The 17,066-nt window shown below is 43.4% G+C and overlaps 2 protein-coding genes across 3 annotated transcripts in view; one reads left to right on the forward strand and one right to left on the reverse strand.

Moving 5' to 3' along the window:
- The window catches only part of LOC127651345 (transmembrane protein 255B-like), a 34,823-nt gene extending 25,985 nt beyond the window's left edge, over positions 1-8,838 (forward strand). Inside the window, exons 8-9 of the mRNA XM_052137121.1 lie at positions 2,738-2,880; positions 8,614-8,838. Coding sequence (XP_051993081.1) covers positions 2,738-2,880; positions 8,614-8,838 — 368 coding nt within the window. The remainder of the gene's footprint in view (positions 1-2,737; positions 2,881-8,613) is intronic.
- Positions 8,839-9,278: 440 nt separating this feature from the next.
- Positions 9,279-17,066, reverse strand: part of LOC127651444 (growth arrest-specific protein 6-like) — a 68,580-nt gene continuing 60,792 nt past the window's right edge. For both annotated transcript variants that reach the window (XM_052137269.1, XM_052137268.1), the window contains exons 14-16: positions 12,393-12,535; positions 12,046-12,253; positions 9,279-10,053 (exon numbers count right to left, since the gene is read on the reverse strand). In XM_052137269.1, coding sequence (XP_051993229.1) covers positions 9,902-10,053; positions 12,046-12,253; positions 12,393-12,535 — 503 coding nt within the window. In that variant the 3' untranslated portion in view covers positions 9,279-9,901. The remainder of the gene's footprint in view (positions 10,054-12,045; positions 12,254-12,392; positions 12,536-17,066) is intronic.

Here is a 17,066-nt window from a genome sequence, read left to right on the forward strand (position 1 = left end):
CCCTGAGGAAGGACCTTCTTTCTCAGGGACGGGGCACGCTCTGGCACCCGCGCCCAGACCTCTGGAAACTCCACGTCTGGTCCCTGGACGGGACGCGGAGGGTCTAGCCGGCCTACCTTTAGCCGTCATAGACACTATTAACCAAGCCAGAGCCCCTTCGACCAGGCATCTTTACGCCCTGAAGTGGCGTCTGTTCGCGAACTGGTGTTCTTCCCGAGCTGAAGACCCGCAGAAGTGCACAGTTAGGTCAGTGCTCGTGTTTCTTCAGGAGAGGCTGGAGAGGAGGCTGTCCCCCTCCACCCTCAAGGTGTATGTTGCTGCTATCGCGGCCCACCATGACACGGTAGACGGCAAGTCTCTTGGCAAGCACGACTTAATCGTCAGGTTCCTAAAAGGTGCCCGGAGGATGATTCCCTCCCGGCCTAACCTATTTCCCTCCTGGGATCTCTCGGTCGTCCTGAGGGGACTCCGGAGACCCCCCTTCGAGCCGCTTGACTCAGTTGGACTCAGGGCCCTCTCTCTCAAGACCGCCCTGCTGATCGCGCTCGCCTCCATCAAGAGGGTCGGGGAACTGCATGCGTTCTCTGTTAGCGACGCCTGCCTGGAGTTCGGTCCGGCAGACACTTTCATGATCCTAAGACCACGACCGGGCTACGTGCCCAAGGTTCCTACCACACCCTTCAGGGATTAGGTGGTGAACCTGCAAGCGCTGCCCCGGGAGGAGGCAGACCCAGCCCTCTCACTGCTGTGTCCGGTACGTGCCTTACGTATTTACCTGGACCGCACACAGAGCACCAGACGCTCTGAGCAGCTCTTCGTCTGCTTTGGGGGACAGCAGAAAGGGAACGCTGTCTCCAAGCAGAGACTCGCCCACTGGGTTGTCGATGCCATTTCCCTGGCTTATCACACCCAGGCCGTGCCCCCCCCTTTGCGGGTCCGAGCCCACTCCACCAGGAGTGTTAGCGTCCTCATGGGCACTGGCTAGGGGCACTGCCCTAGCAGACATTTGTAGAGCTGCGGGCTGGGCAACACCTAACACTTTTGCGAGATTCTACAATCTCCGAGTTGAGTCAGTTTCGTCCCGTGTTCTCTCAGGTACCGAGCCCGTAGAACTCGGTGACACGCCGACGATCTGACCGGGTGGATCGCTTGCACCCAGCCCTTCCCCTAACCAGGGGAAACAGTGCGCCTTCTTCCCAGGAGATCCCAGGCTTGGGACACTGGTTGGCTCCTCCCCTAGCCCTTGCGGGTCGCAGTTCTCGCGGAGGGACTCGCCGACCCAAACCACTGCGGGTACCGCTAGCTACCCTGTACTGGTATAGGGGCCCCACAGGTAAGGCCTCCTGCTCGGACTCCCCCTGTGTGTAAAACCACGGTTCTGTCCCCTCACGTGAGTTGACGCCGTGTTTCCCTTAGGCAGTCACAGCTACCCCAGGTGCCGTGCTGTATGCTCCCCCCTCTTTGAGGCTGGTGCTACCACCGCACTACTGTTCCGCATAAGGCCTAGGTATAGGCCATGCCATGTATGTGCCACTCAAATTTGCCTCCCCTCCGGGTAGGTGTGGCCTCCGCAGGGTCTTCCCCGCCCTACCAAGGGCTAAGACCCCCTTCCCTCAATGCGTGTAAGGGCCCCGGCCGTAGTTGCTCTATGCGAGAAACATAGAGAGAAAACACGTTCCCATGTTGGCAGCCGTCACCTTGTTCCCCCCTCCGGGGTAACGATAAGGAATCCTGATGGCTTAAATGGGGCATTGGGGAAGGGTACGTGCGGCTGATACAGTTGGTCATTCTGCACGTAGGAATACCTGCTCGCTCCTGTATCAGCGGATCACGTACACGGCTCAGCGCATGGCGCTTTTTAAGTGGACCCCTAGTGTCGTTCTCTGACACAACGTAAGAGAGCGACAGAAGGGGAACGTCTAGGTTACGTATGTAACCTCAGTTCCCCGATGGAGGGAACGAGACGTTGTGTCCCCCTTGCCACGTCGCTGAGCCGAGCCCCTGTTGTGGCCGGACCATTTCCGGCTCCTCAGAAAAATCCTGAATGAACTCCCGTATTTGCGCCGCTTAAATACCCGTATGTCCGGGGGCGGGACATGCAAATACTGGCTGCCAACTTTCATTGGCCTTTTTTCATAGTACAGAGGTGAATATCGGCACTCAAGAGAGACCCCTAGTTCTCTGACACAACGTCTCGTTCCCTCCATCGGGGAACTGAGGTTACATACGTAACCTAGACGTTATGACACCAATTCTAAATCACCCCAAGCACTGCTTTCGCGACAAGATAATTGCTGCCAAGACCGGCAACATGGCAAATCTGATGATGCACTCGACAGTGCAAGAAATAAACTTAAGAGCAGAAAGTTGCTCCGTATTCGACTGCAAAAAGACCGAGCCGGTGGCATCCTCCTGCCACAGAGCTTCCTTCAACATGCCCACCACACGAGTCCTCCTCTAAAACTACTGATGAATGACTGGAACTTAGGTAAGGTTAACGTTTAGCAAACAAGCATCAGTATGATGCTTGTGTATGTAGGCCAACAATTAAAATATAGCGTAAGCAAAATTCGAAAAGGCATCCTGTGTGAACAATTCATATTTTAATGTCCTCTTCCACATCCATGCTTTGGGTCACTCTGAAAAATATTTTTTCAAATGATTTTGAGTGTGCTATTGCTGGACGAGTCCGTGTTTGTTTTTTATTCATGGATCTCTGGTTCTCTTCAGACTCCAGTGATTCGCAGTCAGACGGCAGCTAGTCCAGCTCCGCCACCTCACATCCTGTATAACCCCACACAACATCTCATCACGTACACCGGATTCTGCCCGTCTGGACAAACTCTACCGGCTTACCCCAGTTACCCCTTACCCATGCAGGTGAGCGCTGTCAGCTACTCAACTTACTCCAGTTATCATACATGGTGGAGATCGGGGCTAGTTGTCACACAGGAAAGTTGTCACAGGGACAATATCTCAGAAAAGAGAAGATTTGGAATCAAAATTCCAATTGTGCAAATGTGATTTCTCTTGCAGATTTCAAACACCTAGTTTAAAACTGTTATATATTAGAATAATTTTACACTCCAAAGTAATTTTTTACCATTGTAGTTTTGTTATAGCTCGTTTTAACAAGCAAACATAAATCAAGTCACACTGGCATACATTCAGACATGGGTAAATTGTATTATGAAGGGAGATTTTTGCCGAAAGGATGAAATGTGTTCTCAGTACCAAGTCAGGTCAGGGAATGTTGTCACAACTGTCATAAATATATATAATTTATCAATAACAATATTTGTTGGCCAAAACAATGATTTGATATTATTGTATGTTCTCTTTTCCATTTGTGTAGTTTCATGAGTGGGTTTGTGCCTTGTACTTTGTAAATTTAACTGAAAAGTCTATAATAGTCTGTTTAATGCAGGTGCAGATTCAAAGAGCAGTGTAGATTTTGTTTTGGTGGTGATTGGGGGGGTTGGCAGGAAGACATGTCTATCCCCCCATGTTCAGGTGAAACTTATGCAACTGTTTTATGGCAGGTTGGATTGTGACAACTTGCCCTATAGTGTGATAACATGCCCTGGTATATGAAATAAACAGTTTTTTTATCCTGCACAAAAACTGAATTTTCAATAACTCATTATATTTAGTCATTATTTTTTCATTACACATCACATTATCAGCATAACTATTTGAGTGAAAAGTTGAACTGAAATGTGATTTTGAGAATGTGATAGTATTTGATCTGTCTCTTTTGCTTAATGACAGCATGAATAAAACTCGCATGATTTGAGAATGCTCCAAAGAGCTTCTTGTGTGTACAAGAGTCAAAAAACTATAAAACAGAAAACAAAAAAGCAAAAACTCAGGCAGCATTTTCACATAAGTTTGACATTAACATGAAATTGATTTATTACTGATGATTAACTTATTAATCTACTTCATCACAAAACCTCTTCGGAGCGCTCAAGTTTATAACCTGACTTGAACAAATTGGATGCCCCACAACCCCAGAAAAATACTCAACAGATCTGCACGAATTCACAATTGACTATTTTTATTCAAAATGCCAAATTAAGAGGAAAGGTAAGCAATTTACATTCTTGACTTTGGAACATTGTTCTAACCATTCAATCTAGGGCTGCACCAAACGATTCTTTTTTTATCGATCAATCTAACAATTATTTTTTAGATTAGTCTAACGACTAATTTGCCAATTTTTCTAAAGATTTTTTATGAATATTTCTTGATTAATATAACAATTTATTAACACAAAATAAATATAAAAATATTCATCTCATTGATATTTCAATATTTAATAAATAATCTTCTCTTAAACACAAACAAATGTACAAGAAACAAAGTGTTCACTGCAGGGCATTATTCTGCAACAAATATAGCCCTGTCTTAACTGGTAATCTCCATTTTACAGTCCAACATTAATTTTATTTTGGAGAGATTTTTAGGTTGGACTGCTAAACTCGAGGTTGCACAATGTTTTGATATTCCTCCTGAAAGTGACTTGAATTTTATATTTTGTTTCATTTAATTTGTTGTTGGATTGCTAAATAACGACTCATTTACCTTGGGAACAAAAGCTGGGTTAGGCAGCAGCATAACCTTCCTACCATCTGAGTTAAAGCTCACACACACCGGGTGAACTGCCAAGGCATGTAACTCGCCTACTTGCTTAGCTGAGACCAAAGTGAGGCGTAAAATCGTTTTTAAAGTTAAGAACTTAATATGAACACTTGCCAAAGATTCAAAAGGGGACTGAGTCAGAGCATTCACTTTCATGGACAGGTCTCATGAAGGGATTAATTGTTTTGACACTGGTCTCAGATGCTTCAATCCTTTCATAAAGCGGCATATTAGAGGGTGCCGCCCAACCAAAGTCCCATCAAAGCCCACATGGCAAGATGAAATAGCAGCCAGGTTGAACTTAGTAGTAGAATGCTTTACCACCATCCATGACTCACTGCACATTGAAAATGAATAACCTCCTCAAATCCTCGAATACACGCCACTTAAGACCATGTAGAGGAGCGTGTAGACAGAGCTCTAGTGCTCTGGATTGTGTTTATAACTTCCAGTGCAAGTCCAAACGCATTCAAATTTAACCTTTCACGGGCCAGACCCAAAGATTGACCCGTTCCGGGTGGGGATGAAATATCTGTCAGTTTGCTTGTGACAGAAGGTCCCTGCATAACAGAAGGGGCCAGGATTCCTCCTGTAAAAGTTGAAAAATCTCTGCAAACCATAACCTCCCTGGCCAACGAGGGACTATTAAAAGTAGGGACAATCCGCCTTCTATTACCCTGCTTAGGGTGGGAGAAATTAGATGGTGGAAACGCATATAGCAGCATGTCCGTGTGGCTACATTTCACCAGGCTCGATGCCAACAGCACGTGATGCAATATTTGCGACAAGATAATTGCTGCCAAGACCGGCAACATGGCAAATCTGATGATGCACTCGACAGTGCAAGAAATAAACTTAAGAGCAGAAAGTTGCTCCGTATTCGACTGCAAAAAGACCGAGCCGGTGGCATCCTCCTGCCACAGAGCTTCCTTCAACATGCCCACCACACGAGTCCTCCTCTAAAACTACTGATGAATGACTGGAACTTAGGTAAGGTTAACGTTTAGCAAACAAACCAACAAATAAAATCGTCAAACTTGAAGTGGTACATACTTGTGTACTTTCTGTGCACGGTGACATAGTCCTATAAACTGGGACCTACGTAACATTAGATGTTGTTTGGATGCATGGATATAGATAGCTAAATCGATGCTAAAAATGCTCTAAGGTTGACAGTAACTGATCAAGTTTAACATCCTTAGGGTTGGCTGAAATAACAGTTTAGCTTTCTTGTTTTTTTTTTCCTCTTCACATTAATGTTATATCCTCTGCCCCTGAGGAGACCAGAAGGATCAGGAGATGAGTCTTTGAGTCTGTAAAAATAAGTCAACAAACTGAAAAAATAGTTTTTAATAAGTTTTTTTGAGGTAATGTTTGTAATCTTGTTAAAACGGATTTCATAAAATTGGTATCGGAAAAAGTATCGCTTAAGAACTGGTATCAAAGTCAAGGTATCAGTATCGAAATTTTTGGAATGATACCCTGCCCTAGTTACAGATGCTATGACCCCATTGAAAGGAGAGGGTTTTCTTGCAAACTGACGCCTGTAACCCTTTATTACAGTTGGGAGAACCCAAGGATACACAGAACACTCTCTCCAAGCCTACTGGTAAAGCATGAAAGGGTTGATGGAGCTCTGGCGCCATCTGGTGGACAGAAGAAAAAAATGGCAGACATCTGTGTGGCTCAGAAAATGTTTTATCTCTTGGCTCATTGTTATTTAGCTTTTCTTTGTCTCTGCACCCTCGGCTTCGAGTCTGGATGCAACAGAGTGTATTGTATTTGTGAAAACAGTGGCTGAAGTGCTTTGTGACAATTTGGGAACTTGTGCTTTCTTTTTCCAGACCAAAATTGTGAGGCTGAATTTTGAGCATTGGGACTTGTAGTAATGCTGCCTGCGGTCCACTGAACACGGAGTGCCTGAACACACCTCTCTTTGAACCACATTTTCTGCTGAAATCCATATCCTCTGTTTCTTTTCAGGTGGGGAAATGGATGCAACAGGCTTGAGAGGAAACATTACAATAACTGCTCTCCATTCCTTTCCTACAGAAACTGAATTCTAGGTGTCCCTCTTCTTTTTGATAGAAGTGTGAGCAGATTTTGTGGCGGCCGCCACAAATAACTGTTTTCCCCATGGTTTGCTATTTGGAGCAGCAGGGGGATGAGGCGTCTGCTTAGTGCTCTGGGGTTTTGGAGTCCTGGCTGCATTCACAAATCTCCTGCTCTGAATCGATGAAGCAGGTCGCAAAAGGGCAGGAGGACGTGGAGTCAGCTTACTTGGCAGACAGACATCAAAGTCCTCCCCTTCTTTCTTTTGAAGGTTGCATCGGTCTCATTGCCACAACTGCCAGGCCAAACAAATCCTTCGAATCAACCAGAACATCGAGAAAATCTAATTTCTCTCTGTCCCAGAGGCTCAAAAGATTTAGCCAGTGGGATCTCTATCTCGCAATCTCGAGAGCCATTGTTCGGCTGCTGCTTTGGACAGCACAGTGCGAGTTGCCCAAATTAAGGTCCATTATATTACAAATCTCCTCCCAAACTGCCGGATTAGGATTGCTGGAGTCCAGTTGAGTGCCCAGCTCTTCCAATAATTTGCCTTGATAGGCCATCAAGTGAAGTTGCTTCCAGTGCCCTTACAGACAGATGATTTATATATCTTTTGGTAAATTGAAGCACTGAAGCGTTCTATTTTGCTGGGAAGGGAGGGGCTGGCAGATGAGAGCTACTGACTGTTCCACCTTGGGTGGGTTAGAGAGCCCAAGCTCTTTCATATTGCTGACATCGAGTGATGAATAACCCTTGACGGGCATGCGATTTGAGAAGGGCTTGTCCCACAAACTTAATTTGAGCTACACACACTTGTAAAGCCAGAAGCAACTTTTTTAGCTGGAGGAAGGCGAGAAGGGAGCCTTTTCACATCATAAATATCTCGGTTAACTCCCAGGTCCCAAGGAGTCATTGGATGAGATGTTAAGCTTAGCTGGAGCATGCTTATACACCTCCATCAAGTCACAATCCACCACTGTCGATGGCGCTTCGAGTGTAAATAACCACTTCGAGTGCTCACCGTCCTGGACACTTGGGCCGAGGACAAAAGAGTGTCATCCTCCGGCTCATTTTTTATTTAACCTCTAGGGGCACCGTTATATTGCTGAACCAACAAGTTCAGACTGTAGAACCCTCGGAGCACCGACCACTGAGAAATGAAACCAAAAATAACTATCGGAAATAATCTGTGTTGAATTTTTACAATAGCCAATAGTTAAACGCAACTATCGGCCCTGGTTTATCGGTAAAACCGATATATTGGTCGACCCCTGTTTCTGTGTCTTAAATTAAAAATTTGAAAAAGAAGCAAAAATCAAGGTTACAGTTAGTCACTTGGAAGTGAATGGGGACCATTTTTGGAGGGTTTTAAGACAGATGTAGCAAATATGAAGCATATAATTTTATAAAAGCACAAACATCATTTTTTTTGTTAAAACTCATGTATTATTTGAGAGTAAAGCATTTTAAATTATTGTTTTTTTTTTGGTAGTTTTAATGATTACGTTGTCATGTCCTCGTAATAACGAAATTGTAAATTGACATGCATTTTGAAACAGTATTTCATTTACAGATCGGCCCCATTTACTTCCATTGTAAGTGCCTCACTGTCACCCAGATTTTTGCTTCTTTTGAAGAATAGAAAGAACAAGTCAAGATACATTTTTGTGGTAATCAATAGTATGCTACATATGCTGAGCATAACTTGTATTAAACCCATATTCTTTTCCCTGAAACAATGGTCAGGTATAGTTTGGCATCATTATACAAAAGTATTTGATGACAGAATGTCACTATTGGCCAAACACAATCATGTATTCCAGAGAGGCATGTAACAATGTTTAATAGTGTCACTTCTGTGAAGATAATTATTATAATATTTGTTTTTTTACTAATTTATTCTTTTTAATCCTTAAGCATCTGAACAGTTACCCACCACCCACAGCAGCTCAGCTGAACACTGAAGTCTCAACCACACCATCTGATGAAACTCAAACCTCCATTCAGACCGCCACAAATCCAGCTGTACCGGCTCAATCCACGTCTCAGGATACTAGCGGATACATGCTGACCCCAAACGCACCCTCACTCTATGCACACTCTTTAGGGCCCTTTGAGAAACCTCCACCCTATGCCTGCTAAACATCTCTGAATACAACAACAAACACCTCAACACGTAATGGATATAAAAAATTACCTCTGAAAGATTCCTTGTCTCTGTGATTGTAGAAATCCATCCTGTAGCAAATGTTGTCAATGTTGTTCTTTACTACTTTCCAAAACATTCAGAGTTTTGATGTCCCTATTTCCTAGCTCCCATTATAAGTTGGTGGGAGATTCCCACTTGATTCTCCACCTCATTGAACTCCTCTCAAAACAGGCTCTACGCAAGTATGCAAACACTTCTAGATTGCGTTCTGAAATGCAATGTGTTTGTGTACTTGCGTAGTGTGTTTAATGCCTCACAATGAAGTATCAAGATCAACATTGCAGTCTTCAAGTATGCATGTTTGACCAGTGTTGTGTTTTTAAAGTGTACTCGACAGCTGTGGACTTAAAAAGTACAGAATTCAGCATAATAATAACATCTGTCTTTATTTGTTTTCAATAAGCATTGCAGTCTCTGGTTCGACACACACTGAGCGCAAATGAAAGAAATACAAAACATCTTTTCAGTGCACATTACAGATTAAAAAAAACAAAACAAACAAAAAAAAATGAACAAGGAACTAGAAACATTTTAACAAAAAAAATACTGAACAAAATGAAGGATGATTTTAAGCACCTACATCGAGAGGCCTGATTTAAGGCCTTTATTTCTGGACTTAAAGGTAGTTGGATGTTTATTTTCTCTCGTCTAAAAAGCATTTTAATCACATATTTACATATACAGTATATTACAGCACACACTTGTTCTCAGTAGCTTGTGTTTTCATCCTCTAATGTAAATATCTGTGTCATAAATATAAGTGTTACAGTGTCTATGTGATGAATGTATGCACTTCGGGTTGTGCTTTTGGATGGGAGTATGGATTGAGATTAATATTTGGTCTTTGTGGTTGTATGTGGTGTGTTTTAGTGTTGTGGCTTGTTAAGGCCTTTGTGAATCCGGATTAAGCATCCCTTTGATTCAAAAGCACTTTGCATTAGTTTCAATTGCAAGTCCAGTTGGCAGTTTGTTTCTGGGCTCAGACTGGAGCGTGTGTTATTGTAGTGCACTCACTAGGGGGCAGGAGTGGGAGCGGATTTCATTGTATTTATATTGGGCATCGTCCACGTCCAGCAGCTGTCCGTTAACTCGCACGTCCATGCAGCCGACGAAGAACGCAGAGACAGGAGTGGAAACCAGAGAAACATCTGCAGAAGAAAACAGACATATGTACTTATGTGCAGACATGTCAAGACTTTACATTAAAACTGATACAACATTAGACCCAGATTCATTGTTGGACTCAATGGATTAATTTCTTTTTCATTTTTCTACAGCACCCCTTAGAGGACATGGAGGGCATTTATTTTCTGAAATAGTTTTTCAGTGAGTTCCCTCGCAATTATTTTGGGTTCCCTCACAATAGCATTATCCATTGCATACTACATTTAACCATAGTTTTACTATTGTTCATAATGAAGAGATAGAGATTGAAGAGAGTTTAAAGTAAAGAGATCTAAAGTTCAACTATGGTATTTGTAGTAAAACCACAGGAAAACCAAAACTATGGAAATAAAAATCATTCTCAAGAATCATGGTTGCAACAGATTTTTTATAGTAACACCATGGTAAATTTGTAGTACAATACATGTAGATAGGTTTTTAAAACCATGGTTCTTACAAAAAACTAAAACATGACAGACATGATTACTGCAGTTTTACTATATTAATTTCCATAAAGGAATGTTTAAAAAAAAAAAAAACATCTTTGTATGACAAATGAACCATGGTGTTACTATATTTTAACTAACCATGTTTATTTGGCAGGATGACAATGATTTGTATTACTATAATTTTTCCCCCCTGTATTATTGCTATGGTTTTACTACAAATATCAAGGTAAAAAAAAAAGAAATGTAAAAAAAATATATATTAATGATAATTTCCTTAAATTAAATTCTGTACAACAAATACTAATATGATGTATACATAATTTAAATGTAAATGTTTCTGCATTTTTCTGATTAATATAGCATATATAAATTATATAATATATCATTATATAAATAATGTCACAATGCTAATAATCTTAATGGTCCTAAAATATGCTTCATTTGCTATATGCCAAATAAAAAATGACAAAGAATATAGCGAGTATATCTGTATATGGGTGTTTCTTCAACTTTGAGCACTTTTAGCACTGTTGATTTCTAGGAAGTTAATACAGTTAAAATATTTTTCACACACTCACAAGTTTATATAATTTGTCTGCTAACAATGTATGTACATGCATCACAGGAGATTAATATAAGTCATGAAAATTCCCAGCACCATGTAATTTTCAGCACATCTCAAATTCTGTAATGTATTATTTAAAATAAACTCAATAAACCCACTCATTTGTCTTGCTAAAGCTAATTTAATCGCTAACATTTGATGTATCCTAAATACAAAATAAAACAATATGTTCACACTTTTTGGCAAAATTACAGCTTGGTCGATAAAAACATTCTGCTCACAAGTGATAATTCTCGTGATTTTTGGTTTTCTTCAAATCACTTGTCTCATTTTTAATCTGAAGCATGCTCTTCGCTGACACTTTTGTCCACTTCGCTAAGAAATATATTAACTTTTGAAAAACTTTATTGGGGGAACATTTTTGGTGTGTTGGAAATGACGCCATAAATGTGGGACAGCCGTTATTTTTGAAAAATTTATAGAAATAATTTTTCACACAATAAATATTAATTTAGTTCACTCTTAGTTTAGATGATCATAGTTTTTAACATGTAGCAAGTTGTATTTTATAATGGATTTGTATAGTGTAATACTGACAGTCTGGGACAAAAATTAAACATTCAAATCTATACATAAAAGGCATTAAACAAGTGCTGAATTAAATTATGAAAACCTGGAATGATGAATAAAAATTAAATAAATGATGAAAGCCTGGAAACCTCAAAGTCGCAGAGTTGAAGAAACAAATATATATATATATATATATATATATATATATATATATATTATGTTGGAAATTTAGGTGTGGCAAAAAATTCATTTTGGACCCTGGTCTTACTGTAGTCCTTGTGTATTTCAAAGAGTCTTAACATTCTTATAAAACTGCATAAAACAATAATTCTTTATAGACTACTGTGTTAGTAAACTAAAGTGTGGATGTAAAATTTATGCGCAGATGTTACCTGGAATCCCTCCTATAAAAGTGCTGTATGATGAGGACAGATCCAGAGCATCCAGATTCTCCACAGACTCCATCTGACTGATCAGACCGTCCACCTCCAGTGTTGTGCTGTTTCCAGATACTGTCACATTGACTGTGTGTGTGTTTGAATCACACAAATTCACTGCAACACTGGACACGATCGCATCACCAAACGACACCAGCACGTGCTGCAGGTCACAAAAATACTGTAACAGCCAATCATTGTGAAGTGAATAATGTTAACTTCATAAATAATGTAAAACACACACACACACACACACACACACACACACACACACACACACACACACACACACACACACACACCTCTGTCCACTCGAGAGTCACTGGATGATAGTCAGAGAGAGAGATGGAAAACGGGATGCTGTCCTGGCGAACCAGCGCGAACAGAACACCCATACTGGAGGCAGCACGCACCTTCAGCTGAATACTGAGGATCTGATTGTCACCTACACAAATTTAAACACTAAACATTATAATCCATTATACACCAAATAATCTACATCAACACTGTTACCGTGAACCACAAAAAGCTAGTCAAGAACAAGATCAGGTCATATTTCGCCTCAAAATGAGAAGAGAAAAATTATATTTAGCTTATTAAGCACATTTTAAGTCCACTACAATTTTTTGCATTGTGACATTTTTATGCCAATCAAACAACTGTAAACAACTAAATCTCAAAACATATCAAAATCTCATTACAGTGATGTTAAAAAAAAATCACATTCTCATTACTGTAGTATAACAAAAATCATTGTCATTACAGTGATGTGAAATCAAATTCTCATTACTGTAATTTTTAAAAAACAATTTAATTACAAAAATGACTCCTATTGTCTATGTTAATGTGAAAAAATCAAATGTATATTACTGTAATGTGAAAAAAAAATCACATTCCATTTATAGTGATGTGAAAAAAACAACAAAAAAAAAACACATTTTCATTACTGTACCTATAAAAAAAAAAACCATTCTTATTACAGTGATGTGAAAGAATCTCATTGTCGTTACAGTAATGTGAACAAAATTCCTTGTCATTGCTGTAATGTGAAAAAAAAAATCACATTCTATTTACAGTGATGTGGAAAAAATCACATCGTCATTGATATAAATAACTGATTCTCATTACTGTAATGTAAAAAACTCAAATTCTCATTACGGTAATGTGAAAAAATTACATTCCCATTACTATAATTTGAAGAAAAATAAAAATAAAAACCACATTCTCATGGTAATGGGATCATGGTATCAATGGTAAAATGTTTATTACAGTCATGTAAAAAAAAAAATCACAATTTCATAACTGTTATTTTAAAAATCATTGTCATTACAGGGGTGAAAAAACATTGTCATTATGGTGATGTGGAAGAAAAAAATCATACTGTCATTACTGTGAAGTGAAAAATAACATTCTCATTACTGTAATGTAAATAAAATTAAAAATTAAAAAAAAAAAAAAATCACATTGTTATTACTGTGAAGTGGATAAAATAGATTCTCATTACTGTAATGTTAAAAAATAACATTGTCATTACTGTACCTTTGAGAAACAAATTTTCATTACTATAATGTGAAAAAAAAAAAAAAATCACAATATCTGTTAGGGTTACCTTGTCTTGTTTTACAGTTGCCCCTTTGGTTTCCATTTTTGTCCCTTTTGTTTTCCATAGGTTCCTTTTGTCCCTTGTTTAGCTCCACTGTCTCACTAGTCTATTGTTTAAAGAACTACACTTCCCAGTATCCACCTGTCATCATCACTGCCATTTTGTGTCTTTGTTCACACCTGTTTATCATTTGTAATCATCCTGTCCTTGTGTATTTATATCCTGGTTTTTGGTTCAGTTCTTGTCTTTCGTTGAATGTTGTTAGCCCGGTGTGTGTTCCCTGCCTGTGTTTTCGGTGTTGTGTTTATTTTCCCCATTGAGGGTTTTCCTTTGTGTTTTTGTGTTTGTAATAATAAAGTAAGCTGCACTTAGATCCGCTCTCCTCGTCTGCCTTTGCTGTCTGCATTCGTAACAGAACAAAAGACCACAAATGGATCTAGCAGCCTACCTCATGGAACTGACCCAGGCGGAGTTGACCATCCGCGAGTTCTCCCACTTCTTTCCGCTGTTGCCCCCCACACCGGCTTCGACGACGCATCCCTAAAGACCATCTACCAGCTCGGGCTACCAACATACCAGCTGAGGGAATTGCCGAACTCCGGAGACCTCACGTGGAGGGAATATGTGAGTTTAGTCTTGGGAGAACACGCTGCCGGGGAACCACCTCTCTCGATCCCGGTTTCCGCCTCTGGGCTTTCCGTGCCTGCCACGGCCAACGAGCCAGCGTTGCCAGCTCGATCCGCCGGCGGAGGAGGAGAAGAGGAAAGGCTTCTGCTCCCCAGTCTCCGCCTGCCACGGCCAGCGAGCCAGAGCCCACGCTTGCCACGGCCAGCGAGCCAGAGCCTCCGATGTCAGTGAGCCAGCGCCAGTAGCCTCCGACGTCAGTGAGCCAGCGCCTGTCGTCTCAGATGTCAGTGAGTCAGCGAGTCAGCGCCTGTAGCCTCCGACGTCAGTGAGCCAGCGCCTGTAGCCTCCGACGTCAGTGAGCCAGCGCCTGTAGCCTCGACCGTCCCTGAGCCAGCGCCTGTAGCCTCGACCGTCCCTGAGCCAGCGCCTGTGGTCTTGCCCGTCCCAGTGCCAGTAGCCATGACCGTCCAAGAGCCAGCGCCAGTAGCCATGACCGTCCAAGAGCCAGCGCCAGTAGCCATGACCGTCCAAAAGCCAGCGCCAGTGGTCGTGTCCGTCCAAGAGTCAGCTCCTCCCGAGCCTCCCGAGCTTTCCAGGGCTCCTCCTTCCGAGCTTTCCAGAGCTCCGCCTCCCGAGCTTTCCAGAGCTCCGCCTCCCGAGCTTCCTAGAGCTCCGCCTCCCGAGCTTTCCAGAGCTCCGCCTCCCGAGCTTCCTAGAGCTCCGCCTTCCGAGCTTTCCAGAGCTTCACCTCTCGAGCCTCCCAGGGCTCTCAGCCTCTCAAGCCTCTCGAGCCTTCCAGGGCTCCACCTCTCGAGCTTCCCGAGCCTCCCAGGGCTCTGCCTCTCGAGCTTCTTGAGCCTTTCAGAACTCCGCCTCTCGAGTCTTCTATGGCTCCGCCCCTCAAGCCTCTCGAGCCTTCCAGGGCTCCGCCTCCCAAGCCTCTCGAGCCTTCCAGGGCTCCACCTCCAGAGCCTCCTACGGCTCCGCCTCCCGAGCCTCCTACGGCTCTGCTCCCAGAGACTCCAGAGCCTTCTAGGGCTCCGCCTCCCGAGCCTCCTACAGCACCGCCTCCCGAGCCTCCTACGGCTCTGCTCTCAGAGACTCCCGAGCCTTCTAGGGCTCCGCCTCCAGAGCCTCCTACGGCTCCGCCACCAGAGCCTCCTGATCCTCCTACGGCTCCGCCTCCCGAGCCTCCTACGGCTCCGCCACCAGAGCCTCCTGATCCTCCTACGGCTCCGCCTCCCGAGCCTCCTACGGCTCCGCCCCCAAAGCCTCCTGAGCCTCCCACGGCTCCACCTCCTGAGCCTCCAGAACTTCCCACGGCTCCGCCTCCCGAGCCTCCCACGGCTCCGCCCCCCGAGCCTCCCACGGCTCCACCTCCCGAGCCTCCAGAACTTCCCACGGCTCCGCCTCCCGAGCCTCCCACGGCTCCGCCTCCAGAGCCTCCCACGGCTCAGGCCCCAGAGACTCCAGAGCCTTCCTCGGCTCCATCTCCTGAACCTTCCTCAGCTCCGTCCTCAGAGCCTCCCAGGCCTCCTGACCCAGCCCCTGTCCTGTGGCCTCCTCCCAGGGCCCCTGACCCTGTTCCTGTCCTGTGGCCTCTTCCAGGCCCCCTGACCCTGTTCCTGTCCAGTGGCCTCCTCCCTGGTCCCCCGAACCTATCCTTGCCCGGTGGCCAGCTCCCAGGCCTCCCGAACCTATCCTTGCCCTGTGGCCAGCTCCCAGGCCTCCTGAACCTATCCTTGCCCGGTGGCCAGCTCCCAGACCACCTGAACCTGTCCTTGCCCTTTGTGCCCCCCAGGACTTCCTGCCTGCCCTCTGTGCCCCTCGGACTTCCTGCCTGCCCTCTGTGCCCCACTGGACTTCCTGCCTGCCCCTCGTTGCCCCCTGGACTTCCTGCCTGCCCCTCGTTGCCCCCTGGACTGCCTGTCTGCCCCTTTGTGCCCTCCAGGACTTCCTGCCTGTCCTCTGTGCCCCCTAGGACTTCCTGCCGGTCCTCTGTGCCCCCTTGGACTTCCTGCCTGCCCTCTGTGCCCCCGGTGCCATCATTTTGTTTTCTGTGGGTTCCTTTTTGTCTTTTGGTGTTTTTTCTTTTAGGATCGTCTGGGATCCGATCCTTAGAGGGGGGGTTATGTTAGGGTTACTTTGTCTTGTTTTACCGTTGCCCCTTTGGTTTCCATTTTTGTCCCTTTTGTTTTCCATAGGTTCACTTTTGTCCCTTGTTTAGCTCCACTGTCTCACTAGTCTATTGTTTAAAGAACTACACTTCCCAGTATCCACCTGTCATCATCACTGCTATTTTGTGTCTTTGTTCACACCTGTTTATCATTTGTAATCATCCTGTCCTTGTGTATTTATATCCTGGTTTTTGGTTCAGTCCTTGTCTTTTGTTGAATGTTGTTAGCCCGGTGTGTGTTCCCTGCCTGTGTTTTCGGTGTTGTGTTTATTTTCCCCATTGAGGGTTTTCCTTTTGTGTTTTTGTGTTTGTAATAATAAATTTAGCTGCACTTAGATCCGCTCTCCTCGTCTGCCTTTGCTGTCTGCATTCGTAACAGTATCATTACATTGATGTGAAAAAGTTATTGTCATTACGGTAATTCTTCTGGACATTTTGCTTTTGAGTCTGTTTGTAACTCCATTTATATTTTAAATAATATGTACTACAGTGTATTATAATATAATGTATAACAGTAAAAATACTGTAATGTGTTTTTTATTCATATCAGCATAAAGACATTACAACAAA

The sequence above is a fragment of the Xyrauchen texanus genome, chromosome 11 (genome assembly GCF_025860055.1).
Source record: "Xyrauchen texanus isolate HMW12.3.18 chromosome 11, RBS_HiC_50CHRs, whole genome shotgun sequence".
In the NCBI taxonomy this organism is placed as follows: domain Eukaryota; kingdom Metazoa; phylum Chordata; class Actinopteri; order Cypriniformes; family Catostomidae; genus Xyrauchen; species Xyrauchen texanus.